Source organism: Patagioenas fasciata, chromosome 23 (genome assembly GCF_037038585.1).
Source record: "Patagioenas fasciata isolate bPatFas1 chromosome 23, bPatFas1.hap1, whole genome shotgun sequence".
NCBI classification, from domain to species: Eukaryota; Metazoa; Chordata; class Aves; order Columbiformes; family Columbidae; genus Patagioenas; species Patagioenas fasciata.
The window spans coordinates 346,535-360,766 of record NC_092542.1 but is presented as its reverse complement, the minus strand read 5'-3'; the positions used below and the strand labels follow the sequence as shown (position 1 = coordinate 360,766).

The window sequence follows — 14,232 nt, the reverse complement described above, 5'->3', positions numbered from 1 at the left end:
CAGATACCTGCAGCCTTGGAATCAAATGACATTCATTACCGTCCTTCCACCCCACTTGCTTTCCTCCTCTCTTGAAAACCTTGACAGTACATGATTCTAGGCGGCATAAGAATTGGTAAGACTCTTACACCCTATGTCCTTAACTGGAATAGCAGTGTTTGAAATGAGCAGCTGGGTGGATTCATGCTGAAGAGGTCCATGCTACTACAAAAGGCAAAGAACTTCATTTTGAACATATTCGTTCTTAACCAAGTACATTTCAAACAGGGATTTGAGATGGAAAACAACCTCTGTCCTCTTTCCAACGGCAGGATTTACAGAGGCCGTACAGAGAAGCTCCCCTCGGGAGCAGAGGAAGGACCGCTACCTACCCCAGGAGCGCGTGGAGAAGCGAGGGCATCACGTCTTCCTCCCCGCTCCGTGCAGGGACGCGTGTGAGACCGCACGAGCCGAGCGTGGCCAGGTCGCAGCAGGGAGGACGCGGCTGCTCGGCGCCCGCTCGCGCAACCTCGGCAGAAAGCACTGCGCATTCAGGAGTCACGGTGCTTTATTGGATACCGAGCCACAATTCAGAGAAGTGTTGCCTTGGAGCCACCTGGAGAAGCAGGTTCTCTCGTTTTGTCTCCTAACACGACTGGGAGGACAGCGCCTGCTACACGGGTAGTAAAAATAAAAATGTCTCTGTTCAACCTCCTGGTGTCCAGGGGAAGGTTTCTTAGCTTCTGTTGACCCAGGTACCGTAAGGGACGCGCACGCCCCCACCAGGTTAGCCATCCGCATCGATCCTGTGAGCTGCGGGATGAGAAGAGGCAAGGGATGCACACACTGCTGCTGGACAAGACACAGCCCAGCTTGAATTTACCGCCGGACCAGGGACAGGCAGGAGTATTTTTGGCTGCTAATTAATCACGATTCTTATATATCTCAAACATAATTATGGAAGCTTTGTAAATTAAATATGCTTCTTAAATGGGGCCAGGGAGCTGGTCTAGAGTAAATATGAGGTTTGTGCCCTTTAGCCAAGTCCCCCAACCTAGAGGGACTCCAGTAAAACTTGTCACTATCAGGTATCAGTTTCACAGAGTTATTCTGGAAGGGAAAACGTTTTGGCAGATAGATAAATGGGGACAAGGAGGAAACTCAGGCCTCCAACTCGCCTCCATGGGTTCACCTCGGCCTTCAAAGGGCCACCCAAGGCCACGAATTGCCAGGCAGGGGCAACGGCAGCTCAGGACGCCTCTGCATCCCCCTCCAGCTAGAAACACAAGGCTGGATGGTGCGGCAGCTGCGGTTCTGCTGCTGAGCTGCTCGGGTCACGGTCCAGGCACATCTTGCTCAGACCATTCCAGTAACCCCGGCTCTGAACCCCAGTGCTGTGTGCTTCGCCACCCAGAGCAGACACGATCCTGTTCTGGCTCCTGAGAGAAGAAGCGGCGTGGTCCTTGCTACTTACATTGCTTTGGTATCCTAAGGGCCTCATTGTCCGCTGACATCACTTGGTGCAGAACTCCTCGGAACTGGTAAAGCACTTTCAAACTCTTCTCCTCACCCACACAGGGGTCGTAGAAACCTGGCAGCCCAGCCTTGAACCACAGGAGGACAGACAGACCGAGCATCAGGGAATGGTGTCATTAAAACAATAATCTGCTGCTCTTGAGTCCAGGCTGTGCCAGAGCAGCCACGTACCTTGGATGACTCCGTGAGGATGAGTTTGGAGTCCTTCACCAAGCACTGCAGGGGCACAGTCACATCTATTACTTTCACCTTCTCGTTCTTCCTGCTGTTGTCATTAACAAACTTCCCGTACCAGGCATTCACTACAATCAAACCTGCATTGCACACAAAATCGCAGATGTGAGGAAAGGCTTCCCGCCAACCGCTGCGAAGACACTGATGAAAAGACCAACCCCACATTTTCTCTCGCTCTCCATGGTATTTAAATTTTCGCTGCCAGGACCCACGCTTGCCGGGACAGAACAACATTTCTGCTTGGGTGTTCGTTGGTCTTCAGCACTCAGGCACAGCACCCTGACTTCAACGCCACACTGGCGGGACAGCCCAAGCGGATGTCAGTTCACTTTGGAACATTCTCCTGAAGATTTCTAACAAATATCAGAATTCTGGTTCCCATTATCATCCAGGAGCAAACTGTGTAAGCCAGAGACTACCGAAACCTGAACTCCACCCTCTTAACTTTTGCACATATTTATACACACACCTGTTTTGTGAAGAGGTGAGTCCAGATTATTGTGTTGAGCCTGCTGACCCACCTCAGAGCACATCCCAATATTCATCAGATCCCTACTAAGCTCAGGCACCAGAAGCCAAATCATAATAGAACTTCCCCACTACACACACACCAGCAATTACGCTGTGCTTCATTAAGGGTGGAAATGATGATACCTTGTATTTCTCCCCATCAACCACCCAGCCTCTGTGTTGTTCCATCCTCCCTCCAAACTCACGGAACAAACAACTGGTGTAATCTTTACCCATTCTGGCTTCCTCCGCTTCAATGATTCTCCGAACCGACTCCTGCATTAACCGGACCTGTCAACACGAGGGGCAGAGCAAAGTCAAGCATGGCCAGATGCTGTGTCCAAAGTGGAAACAGCTTCCCTTCCCTGAGGGGACCGAGCGACCAGACTTACCGCAGCTTCCGCCTCCTGCTTCTTCTGCAGGATGTCGCTGGCCGTGCTCTCCCTCTGCTTCTCCAGCTCTCTGCCACAAGGAGCCAACACCACGTCAGGTCTGCAGGACTCAGCCCCAAAGCGGTGACGTTTGCTCACCCACCCCAGTTACAACCGACCCACAACCTCACACGAAGGAGCTCGGTTTTAAAGCTCTTCCCCACTGTCCAGGGTACTTTTGTAGGCTTCCAGCAGTACTGGTGATGTAGAGACCCCTGTGCCTTTGCACCAGGCTCGTGCTTGATGGGACTGCCAAGCTCTGAATTTAAAAGTGTCTCACAGGCTCACCTCTCCTTCTGCGCCCTGAGGTAGGGTTTGATGATTAACCTATGCATGGCGAAGTACATAACCAGAGGTCCCACGGTGGCGTAGAACACAGCACTGGGCAGCAGCTGATCTGTGAGGTGGACAGGGAAGAAGTAGGTCTGGCTGGCCCTGTTCAGCCTACAACAAAGAACAGAGTGGCAGGTGAGAGGAAACCCAGAGTACCACGACTTGATTAAGTGCACTGGGCAGCAGCGTGCGCTCAGTGCATGAGGATCCAACAACCTGAAACGAGACAACTGTGAGACGGAGAGCTGGTACTGCCCAGAGCCAGACTTTGACAGAGCAGACATCTCTTGTGACAGTATCTGACCATTCTAACATGGTTTTTGAATCTTAGGAGAACGTATTGGGTCATTAATTTCACCAGGGAAAGGGACCAACATTATCATCAAAAGAAAATAAAATGCTTATAGAGAAATCTGTGTTCACAACACTGGCATGGATCTTCAAGGAAAGTGTACGTTAATATTCTCCCGATGCTTATAATAATATTTATCTTAGAAAACCTTAGTCTTGTTGGGACCGAGTTCGTCACCCCTTGACGGTTTCTGCGTCCTGGCTTGCCCTCTGCTGGCATTAGTTAAAAACGCACCACAGTATACGAACTCTTTATTTAAAGTTCTGCCCGCTTTGTGAGCTGCACCGGGTTCACGGTATAATCACCTATGTTAGTCAACAGTACTTCACCAATTCAAGTTCACATTTGTGTACAGTGCTACAAAAACTGAAAGGCAATCAAATCCATGCCTACTAATAATATTTTTGGAAATCCTCCATCCACTTACCATAATGCTCCAAACCTTACTTAAAGCTGTATTTTCAGAACATTTGATGCCCACGCACACACACGTGTGCCCTGAGCGAGCACCCGCAGAAGGCACACGCCGGTCCCGACGGCGCGTTAGAGGTGAGGGCAGCTGCAACCTCTCATCGGGATATATCAATATATCTGTATTGCCCTAAGACTGGGACCTTCCCACCTGAATATTGGAAAGAGAATAAGGCGGGTTACGGTCAGCCTCTGCAATCTAGAGCTGTAATCTTGAACTGACTTGATTTTCAAAGACACTCCTTGGGGAACACCAACACTGACGGTGGCTCCTAAGATGCTGTGCCTGGAAATCTTCCTCTCTGCTCCATACTCCACTATGGTCCCAAAGAAACCCGCCCTGGAACGACAGAACCAAAAACTGGTTAGACAGGAAAGACTCCTGAATTGCTCTTTACTGAATTCCGCAACTCTCCAACAAGTAAAACATGGAAATATATCCGTGTGCAGCAGATGTTGGCCACGGGAAGATTCGGGGTGTATCTAGATGGTGAGATTAACCTTTTCAGCTTGCAGAGCAGCAAACAGGCTACAAGAACCTCTGGCTTTCTCATGGTGATGGTGTAGAGACACCACACACAAGTGTTCCAAGTTCCACTTGTCCGAAGGGGCGCAGTGAGCTAAACCTCCCAGACACCCACTTCAGCATTTACCAGGTTTAGTTCACAAAAACCAGATTCCCAAAGACACAACAGAAGCATTTGATTTGTTTGGAACCTGGCAGCCCACAACAGCAGGAGAGGACAGATTCTTCAGGTTGTGAGCAATGTGAATTTCCTCTTGAACACTTACTTGAGAGAACCTTTCACTCGTGTTTGATCCTCATCCTGAAACTTATGCTGATAACTGACCATCATGAAAGAATGGGGGATTCCCAGCTGAAATACAAGAGGCACAAATGTATGGAAACGTACCCTCACCCACCACCGAATGTCCCCAAATTTCCTTTCCGATCCTTTGCGTGGCACAGCGCACACAGCAAAGCCTGCCACTCGCTCGTCACAGCCTGCGATCTCTGCAGCCCGCGCTGTGCATCCTGACCCTCGGCCGAGCTGATCCACACTCGATACGACAACGCTGGGTGCAAAGTGCTGGGCTCTGCCGTTAGATGTTCACATCAGGCAGTACCAACTGCTCCGTTATCCTCTCGTCCCTAGCCAAAATACTGCTGGGCTGGAAAAGCTGAGACATTTCTCTCCCATGGGCTGGTATTGCTGTCCCCTGTGCCCAGCCACGGGATTCTCACCTGTAAGGCCACGGTGAAGTGGCTGGTTTTGGTGTCCCGGACGATGCTGGTGTTCATGGCTGACTGGATGCCCCAGCGCCACTGCAGGTAGCCCATCGTGTTCTTGTCCAGGTGACGGGCCAGGACCGTGGTGAGGCCGGGCCGGATCCCGCGCGACGAGAACTGCAGGGCGCAGTTTGTAGTGATGAAACTAGGAGAAACGAGGAAAGCACCACCAGTGACCAAACCCGGGCTCCCAGACGGGCTCCGAGCCCTGCTCTCCCAGGAGCCTCGCCGAGTACAGAGACCGTCCTGCAAACAGCACCACACCCGAGGGTTTCAGGAAAAACTCAGCAGCCCCACTGTTTAATAATCCTCGAGCATCAGCTCCCAAGCCCAGCATTAAAGGGCTCTACAGGGACCAAGATCCCAGTCGAAGCTCTGAGGAATGGCATGTTTATTAAGTTACCCCGTGTCTCACATACAGAAGCCCCTGAAGAGCACCCCGAATTTTTGTTCTGCTTCCAGAGCAAACTTCTGTCGCTCAGATTGTGAGATCACACCTCAAGTATCACAAATTCACGACAAGATCAAATACAAATCTAAGGAAGCAGAACACAGACCTTGCTTAAACTGAAGTATGAAAATGGAGGACACCAACGCACAAAAAAGAATACAAGCATTTCAATCAGTACTAAAGCACAATCTTAACGCCTCATTCTGTAGGAGAGAAGACAAATGCAGAATCAACACTGAAGAGAATTCAAGCCATTCAGCTCCTTAGTGTGGAATATTAACCATTAGACCATTTTTCTACTATTTACCATTTTGGTGTAAGATTACGGAATATCTTCAGACCGAAGAGAGGTCCCTGAAGATCTCCTGCTCCAAACTCCAACTGTTCAAATGCACAATGCCAAATTGTTACAAGAAAACATCTTTGACAACAGTGACAAAGTACATGGCAAGTGTCATTTACATCACAGACATTTTACACATCCGAGTAACACCTAGCACGCGTTTCAGCATCCTCTCTTTCCTGCCAGCTTTGCAGAAGAAAACTCCTACTCCTCCCAAGCTGAGGAAGCAGGCGGGCAGGAGCTACCGTGGTGGAGGGACGGAGCAGCAAGAGCCATGGCAGCCCCCCAGAGTCACGGCAGCCCCCCAGAGCCACGGCAGCCCCCCAGAGCCGCTGTTCTGGCCAGGTGCACCTTGCAGGTGTAACACGGGACCTTCCTGCTACTCAGATCGTATCTGCCTGGCAGCCAAACTGTTTTCCCCTGCAACTTATTCCCTTGTGAGCAGAGCGGTTTTTGAAGGGAAGGCAAACGCTGCCAGCGCTGGGCGGCACCTGGCAGCCTTTGGACTGGGGGATTAGAAAGGCCCTGGAGACAACGGGTGACAATTCTGCCAGTGTAAGTGAAGTCCAAAACGCACAGCGAAATGCAAAGGGGAAAGAAAAACCAAGGCTTGGCCTTCCCTTTTTCTCAAATTCCTTTCAGAATTCCTTTTTCTACGTTCTACAGAATGTAGACAATGGGAGATGACACAGAGCTAAAGTTCCCTAAAGAAAACAACCACCAGGTAACTAACCCAAGCAGCCTGAACCAGACGGGATGCAGAACCACGGAACAGCTCATGCTCTTACCTCTCCCCAGCCCTTGGCAGACGTCACTCGCCTCAGAGCAAAGTTGATGGATCCCCCTCCGTTCCCGTTCTGGGTGGAAAGGTTACCAGACAGTATCGCTGTGTCCGTGGCGGTCAGCGGCGCCTGCAAAACGAACACACGGGGCGTTTCGCGTCGCACGTTCCGCGCCGCGGGCCCCGCTCGCCCCGCTCCTGCCCCTCACCTCGATGGACTGCGAGATGTGCATCTTGTTTATCTCGATCTGCGGAAAGCTGCTCCCAGGCACATCTTCGTACTCTTCATCGTAACGATCAAAGAGGTCGGTGGCGTCTATTCCAACACTAATTGTTCCCTAAGGAATGACGAGTAACTTACTTGGCATTAACAAACACCCAACGTGTATCGGCCACATGGCTAAAGCATCCTTGCAGGTTTTTTGCAGTTTTTTCTTGTTCTGTAATTACCTTTTCTGCGCTAAAATGAATTTCTTACACATTCAAGACAAACATAAATGATTACAATATTCTAAAACAGCAATATAAATCATAAAATAAACTTGATAAAAGACAGTTTTTCAGTAGGAATGCAACTAGTAAAACCAGTAGGCACTTCTTCTATTGTGACACATTCCAGAAGCAGGTGGAACTCCTCTAGGCAGCAGGTTCCTTCCTTCTCCACAACCGACTCTGCTCTGTCAGTATTTTAAAGTTGAAATAATCTATTTTTGAAACTGATTTTCTTCAGTGGAACTTGGCCAGAAATCCTCTAAATGCTTTCTTCTTACAAGTTATGGGAAACAACTCGGTTTTGAGCTGCATCATTCACTTGCAATTGACCTCCTTAGTCAAAAATTTTGTTCTCTTTTTCCTGTTTCACATCTTATAATCGGAAGAAAAGCCTGACAGAGACAGACCGGAAAAAAGTCATAAACATTTCAGCATTAGGTCTGTTTTCTTGAAATTGCTGAAAGAGATATTTGCTCCTACATGTTTCAACAAGAAAAGGAAACCAAAGCAAACAACTTTCAAGAGAGGATTGCTGCTCTAAGAATCGGCTGCTTTCCCTACGCTGTCCTGAGCAACTACCTAATCAGCAGAGAAAAAGTAACTCAGGAGGTGCGGATGCCTGCGGGGCTGTTTCCTACGGCCCCTGCTGCAGGCCCATCACACCTCGCACGCTCGGCAGAACTCGGAGCTGCGGCCTCGCGAGCGGGACGGAGTCCCTGTGTTACCTTTGGGTTGGTGCGCTGCTGCAGCCTCCGCTCTTCCCTCTCCCTCTGCAAACGCTCAAATTCCTCCCTGATTTCAGCTGGAGTTCTCTTCCTTTCCACAACCTGCTCCGAAAGAAATCAGAAACAGAGGAGTTGAGGGATTGCCCCGGCCAAAGCTGTGGCCTGTGACGGTAACACCCTGTTAGGGAACTCCGAGTGCTGGGGTTATTGTTCCCTTGTCAAGTGAAAAACTCAAGTGTTCTTTGAAAACCCATCACGGTGTTTCCGCAGAGAGAGAAATAACTGAGGGTGCCTTCAAACAGGAATTTGTTACTGTCAGGGTGTCAGTGCAGCTCAACAAAATGAGAATGGCAGATAAAGGTGGGGTCAGGGCGCTCCATTTCTCTCACCTCCCAGCCTTCCATCTCCAGCCCTCTCCTCCCGTATATGTCATAGATGGCTCTGGTCTGGGGGTCACTGAGCACTGCAAGTTAAAATCAAAAGAGAACTCAGTCTTGGTTTTCTCCTCGAATTTCAGACAAACACACTCGTGCTGCTCGTAACTCAAGCACAGGACAGGGCATCTATTCTGGCACAGCAGTTTTTCAGTGCAGAAGAGCCCACCTGCGCCCCAGGTGCCCCTCACCATGCTTGCAAAGTGCTGCAGGCTGATCCCCGCGAGCTCCTTCTGCCCCAGCTGCGCTGTGTGCGACCCGTGCCGACAGCGGCGCCTGACGAAACGTCAGCTTAACTCAGAATATTTTAAAGGGCTCTGGCACCCTCGGAGCAGAAAAAAGCTCTAACTGCTCCGAATCCATTGTCTTTGTCTCCATCTCCACACACATAAGAACAAATGCAGAAAATGGTGAAAACCACTGGAGGCCACAGGCAGGTGACAGAGAACAGAAACTTGGGATGCGTCTGTTCAAAAGTAAAATCAGAAACTGTCTTTCTGTTTGTGACTTCTCAGACTCTTATGGGAGATTCTTTTCAGAACTAAGGGAAGCGGTGACAAGATTATTTACGAGGTGTGGGAAATGAGATGGAGACTCCACATCTCATTCATCACGGGGTTTATACCACACTGCTCCTCTGAGGAACAGGGCATAAGCATCACTGCCTATCAGCAAATTCTCTTATTACTTTCTGACAACATCAATCTTGTTCAAAAAGCAGGAAGACACATCCACCCTCCGGAAACCCCCGCAGCGGTGCCTGCAGAGCTCAGCCCGCACCGACCTTCGTACGCCTGGTGCACGAGGTTGAAGAGCCGCTCGGCCTGCGCCTTGAGCTCGGGGTCGCGGTGCTTGTCGGGGTGGTAGAGCATGCACAGCCGCCGGTACGCGCCCTTCAGCTCCTCCTGCGACGCCTGCGGGGCAGCGAGAGCGAGCTTGGCACGGCCGGCGCCGCTCGGAACGGACCATTCCCAACCCACCCGCTCCCACCGTAACCAGAACGGAGACCGGGCTTCTGGTTGATTACACAAGTTAACAGAACGTTCCGTTCTGCACACAGGTATTTTCCACACTATTTACAGTGCAATAAGTGACAAAAACAGCTCGTCAGTGCGCATCTCGGTATAAAAGTACAGAATGCACCCAGCAACCTGTGCTTGTGCATTATTTTTTTAGGCAACTACTGCCTCCTCGGTTCAACAAAGCCACCTCAGGACAAAAGCCTTGAACTCCAGGGACAGCCGCCGAGCTCTGGCGCTCCAGGTCCTCAGTGCCACGGGCGCAGAGCAGCTGCCGCGGGTGACCGAGCCGCACCGAGCGGCGCTGACCCGCTCGCGTCCTCAAAAACCAACCATTTGCTTTCTGAGAGGCGTTCGGCAAAGCCCGCGGGTGCTTCCTGCCCAGGGCGCTGCCGAACGACGCGACGAGCGGACGGGCACGCGGGGCCGGGGCTCCGGCCGCCCCACCCGGCTCCGGCTCCCGCCGCCCCGCCCGCCCCGCCCCGGGCAGCGCCTGACCGGGGTACCGGGGTCACGGCCCGTCCGGCCCCGCCGCGCCGGCCGCACCTCCCGCCGCACGTTGAGCAGCGAGTAGTAGTCCTGGTTGTCCGGCGCCTCCTCCGCCAAGGCCGCCGCCATCTTCCCGACCTCTCACCCCGCGCGCCCGGGCCAGGCACCGCGAGAACGCGGAGCTGAGCGCGCCGCGCATGCGCGAGTTTCGTCTTAAGGCGCATGTGCCCGCTACAGTACCTGCGCACGCGCACATAGACCTGTTACAGCGCGTGCGCGATTTCTCACCTTCAGGACCACGCGCCCGCTACATCGCCCACGCATGCGCACAATGTACGTTTTAAAGCGCATGCCCTCTTTACATTGTTAGCACATGCGCATAGTTTACTGCTTAAGGTGCACGCGCACGGTTGCGTTCTACAGCGCGTGTGCCCCTCACTGCGTTTGCTCATGCGCAGAAACGCGGTTTACAGCGCGTGCGTCTTTTTTTGTCACGACGCCTTGCCCCGCCTTTCCGTGCCCGCGCATGCGCGCGTCCGAGCCGGAGCGTTCCCGCGCGCACCCGCCCGTCCCGCCCCCCGCCAGGCGCCGCCGTTCGCCGCCTGTGCCGCTGCGGCCGCTCCGTCCCGCGCACCGGCCCGGGCTGGGAGGGCCCGAGCGGCGGCTGCGCCACGGGGCCCGGGCCGGCGGAGCCGCGGCGGTCGGGGGCTCTGCCCGCTCCGTTCCCAGGTGAGGGGAGGTGAGGAGCGGCCGCGGGCGGTGCCGCTCTCGGGGGTGGGGAAACGTGGGGCCGTGCCGGGCGGTGCCGGGGCCGCGCTGGGGCCGCTGGGGCCGCTGGCTCTTGGCGTTTGAGCCGCAGGAGTTGCCGATAGCGGGGCAGCCGGTGCCACCCGCCGCCGTGGGGCCGAGTGTTCCGAGGCACCGAGTGGGAAGGGCGCTCGGTGAACCACGAGAGGGCGCTCGCCGAGCGCGGCCCGGTCACAAACCGGGAGGAGATGCCCCGGGAGCGCGGGGAGCAGGGGCGGCCGCAGGGAGGCTCCTGGGCTGCGCTTCTGCCCGCGCCTGCTGGGGACGGGCGGGCGGGTGTTGGTGTCTGAGGCTTGTGCAGGGCCCCCTGTCCCCAAAGAGCACATTGCAGGGTCCTGCTGTCCCCAAAGAGCAGCTTTGAAAGCCCTTTTGTTACCACCAGTGCAGCCTCGCCTGGGCTAAAACTGTGTTTTCCCTTTCCGAAGCTCAGCTGATGTGTTTTGGATTTTATCTTCATGTAACTTGTGTTTGAAACCAGGAATGCCTCAGTAAGCCTTTTTCCGATGCACGGGTGATTAACGAGGAAGTGCTGGTGGTGCTGTGCAGTTCCGCTCCGCTGCGGTGGGCCCCGGCGCTCCCCGTGCGCTGGGTGGGTGCCGCTCCGTGGCACACCTGGTACGCTCAGCTTCCTCCACGTGGCTCAGGACTCTCTGAGTCTGCAAAAATGCAAAGACGACTGGAGTTCTGAGGATGTCGGTTGCCGTGGCAACGCCATTTACCGTAGATTTTGGTCGTGCTGTAGTTGTGCTCTTTTTGTAACGTGATTTGGGCGTTGTGTGCTCCTCGGGGACATTGGTGTCACTGGGAATCCCTCCCCTACCCAGATCGATCTGACGCTTTCCTCAAAGGCGCAGCTGCTCGTTGCCAGCTCCGGCTGCTGCTCCACGCGCATCGCAGGTGATTCCAGGCAGGTTTTTGGGGAACGGTCCACAGATGTCACCTCTTGGCAGGAAAATATAGGAAGAGAGAAATAAGGCTTTAGGGACCTAAACATGAACTGGGCTTTCTGAGCATGTGGAGGTAGCTCTTTAAAATCCTAAATTGTAACAGAGGAAGTGTCACATCTATGGCAAAAAGTGATCTGGAGAAAATAAAGAGAGTACTTTTTGTGCTTTCCTGGCTTGCCCAGGTTTGGCGGGGGTGCAGCGCTCCCCCTGCGGTGGCGCCGCTGTGTGGTGGGGTCAGACCTGGCTCCGCTGGCCCCTGCAGCCGCGTGTGGCGCGTCCCTGTGTGCCCCGGAGCAGCTCCCGGCGTCCTGAGGCAGCGCTGGAATGGAAATGATCCAAGGATGCGGACCAGCAGAGTTCCCCTCTGCTATCGGCCAGATCAGCGCTGACTCCCAAATCGTCCTAAAGGTCATCTCTGGTCCCATTTGTTTGTATTTGGAGTCCATAGAGATAATGTCTTTTCACGTATGAAAGATGCTATTGATTTTCTGTTGCTGCTGTCCTGAAATGTGCGCAGCGTGTCTATGGAGCAGTGACGCTCCTCCATCACTAGCTTTACGGGAGAAGAATGGTTATTGAATCTCTTCCCATAAAATAGAATCTCTCTCTCTTCCAGAATTTGCCGCCCCCGTGGGAACCCCTCGTGTTATCTCGTTGAGAAAATTGATTTTTTTGTCTCTGCCTAGTACGCCTGTGTTCAGTTATATTTTTAATTTGCCTCATGTGATATGAAATGAAGCCTTCCCTAACATCAAGTGTGCTTCCTCACTGTGGGGTTGCTTCTTTTTCCATAGAGTTGAACACTTTCAGAATGTTTTAAAATCAAATAAAGATGTTTGCTGAGCACACGTCTCTGCTGTAGTTGCTGAGCGTTCGTTCTCCGCCGAGCCGCTGCCCCTTTCCTCCAGCAGCTCCGAGCGCTGCCCGGTGCGCGGGCGGACGGGTTCGGTGTCTGCAGCCACACGGCCCGGGCGGTGCGGGACGAGGGAGGGCGCAGCAGAGGACGCAGCTGGGGGTCCTGCGGGCCAAGGAGCCGCGGCCTTTGGGTGGAACCCTGGCAGGAGCGCTGGCAGATCGGTCCCTTCCTCGCGCAGCAAATGACTGACTGTGGGACTCTTTCCTTTCAGGGCGGCAACGGCAACATGAATTCGTAGATGATGAGTAGGATGCCCAAGCCAGAGATGACAGTGCTCTTGAGGAAGTGCTGGGTAGAACAAAAAGGTAAAAGGAACAGCTGATTGCGGGGTTTGTGCGGTGCCTCCCCCAGACCAGGGCGGGGGACGCCGAGCTCCCTCTGCCCCGTTTGCGCGGGGCTGCCCTGGTCCTGCTGCGCTCGGGGCCGTGGGGCCGAGTGTCTGAGTGTCCGTGTGTCTGCATGGGCCCAGCAGCCGCCTCGTGCTGCCAGCTCGGCCTGCAGCCCTGCCGGTGCTCGCGGCCACGCCGGTGCCCATGGTGTCGCGGTGTGTGGTGGCAGCACAGAGGGAACAGGCGCCAGGGCCGTTCTGCGAGGTGAGGGCCCAGCGCAGCTGCTCCCCGTGCAGTCCTGGCTCACACCCGGGCAGGCACACGCGGTTAAAACGTTTGGAGTGCGTTGCAGACAAGCCGCCTCCACGAGGGCTGCATTGCTTTCTGCTACTCTGATGCTTTTTACTGCGTTTTGTCTTAATGCTGTTGAGATGCCCAAAGGACTCGCTTCCTACTGGCTCCTGCATGCTGAGGAATTATCTCCGTAGCTTCGCTCGGGGCCCGGGCAGCGCCAGGTGGATCCGAGCACCGCGGCCGGGACCCCGTGCCTGTCTCATGGCAGCGAAGCTGGCTGAAGCCACTGGTGACAAGCAAGAAAACCTTCAGCAGTAACATAGCTCTCTCTCCATGGGACATTTTCATGCTTGTCCATGGAGACGGACATTAATCCCCCAAAAGCAAATGTTCCCCTTGGAAACGTTGCAGGTTCCTAGTCCTGATCTGTGTGTCGCCCCCGTCGTGGCCCTTCCCGGCAGCCGGTGCGTGGGATGGGCACCGGAGCGGCAAGCGGGGATCTGGCCGGTGTGCGTGGCTGATACACAGAGATCACGGTTCTGGGCTGCTGAAGCGTCGACTTCGACAGCTGGTGAGGAATTTGCTGTAGTTGAGGCTTTCGTGTCCCTGCAGTGTTCCTAATGCAGACACGGTGTGTCACCCAGAGAGCTGCGCTGGGCAGGGTCACGGCTTCGGAAAGTGCCCCACGACAGCGGTTCCTGAGGGTCACAGTGCGGCCTCGACAGCGTCAGGAATGATTTCTTCAGGCTGATTGATAATGGTGGGAGATGTTGGGAAAGAGGCAGCAGTTCCGTGTGCACAGGGGTGCCTGGGAAAGGGGACGCTGCCTTTCCCTTGGCACCCCGTTGTCCCCCAGCGCGGTTCCCCGCTCTGCCAGCTCCGGCACTGCTCTGCCAGCTCCGTGGTGGCTGGAAGGCTCAGATAGAACCAAATTTGGCACCAGCATCGTCACGTCTGTGGGCGCTGTGCTTCAGTCTTTGCCAACTCCTTGCTGTCTTCTTTCTTCCGACACGTGGTATTTTATGTGGCCCCAAGGACAGACAGTTGTCTGCTAGACCAGCGCATGTG

At 54.0% G+C, this 14,232-nt stretch overlaps 2 protein-coding genes across 9 annotated transcripts in view; one reads left to right on the top strand and one right to left on the bottom strand.

Moving 5' to 3' along the window:
* Positions 1-529: 529 nt before the first annotated feature.
* Positions 530-10,051, bottom strand: DNAJC11 (DnaJ heat shock protein family (Hsp40) member C11). Of its 2 annotated transcripts, none has more exons than XM_065855325.2 (16): positions 9,929-10,051; positions 9,148-9,277; positions 8,319-8,392; positions 7,930-8,031; positions 6,922-7,050; positions 6,720-6,842; positions 5,896-5,969; positions 5,093-5,282; positions 4,639-4,724; positions 4,070-4,186; positions 2,979-3,134; positions 2,652-2,721; positions 2,493-2,550; positions 1,687-1,829; positions 1,454-1,583; positions 530-792 (listed from the first exon to the last, which is right to left on the bottom strand). In XM_065855325.2, the coding sequence occupies exons 1-16, from the start codon at positions 9,998-10,000 to the stop codon at positions 767-769; spliced, it is 1,680 nt and encodes a 559-aa protein (XP_065711397.1). In that variant the 5' UTR covers positions 10,001-10,051; the 3' UTR covers positions 530-766. The 2 variants fall into 2 exon arrangements, with proteins under 2 accessions (XP_065711397.1, XP_071654375.1); XM_071798274.1 differs by having other exon boundaries at positions 9,881-10,024.
* Positions 10,052-10,442: 391 nt separating this feature from the next.
* Positions 10,443-14,232, top strand: part of CAMTA1 (calmodulin binding transcription activator 1) — a 156,043-nt gene continuing 152,253 nt past the window's right edge. For 6 of the 7 annotated variants that reach the window (XM_065855143.2, XM_071798329.1, XM_071798330.1 and 3 more), the window contains exons 1-2: positions 10,443-10,600; positions 12,753-12,846. In XM_065855143.2, the coding sequence (XP_065711215.1) occupies positions 12,780-12,846 (67 nt within the window). In that variant the 5' untranslated portion in view covers positions 10,443-10,600; positions 12,753-12,779. Of the gene's footprint in view, positions 10,601-12,752; positions 12,847-14,232 lie in introns of those variants that run through there. The other variant, XM_071798333.1, reaches the window with a different exon arrangement.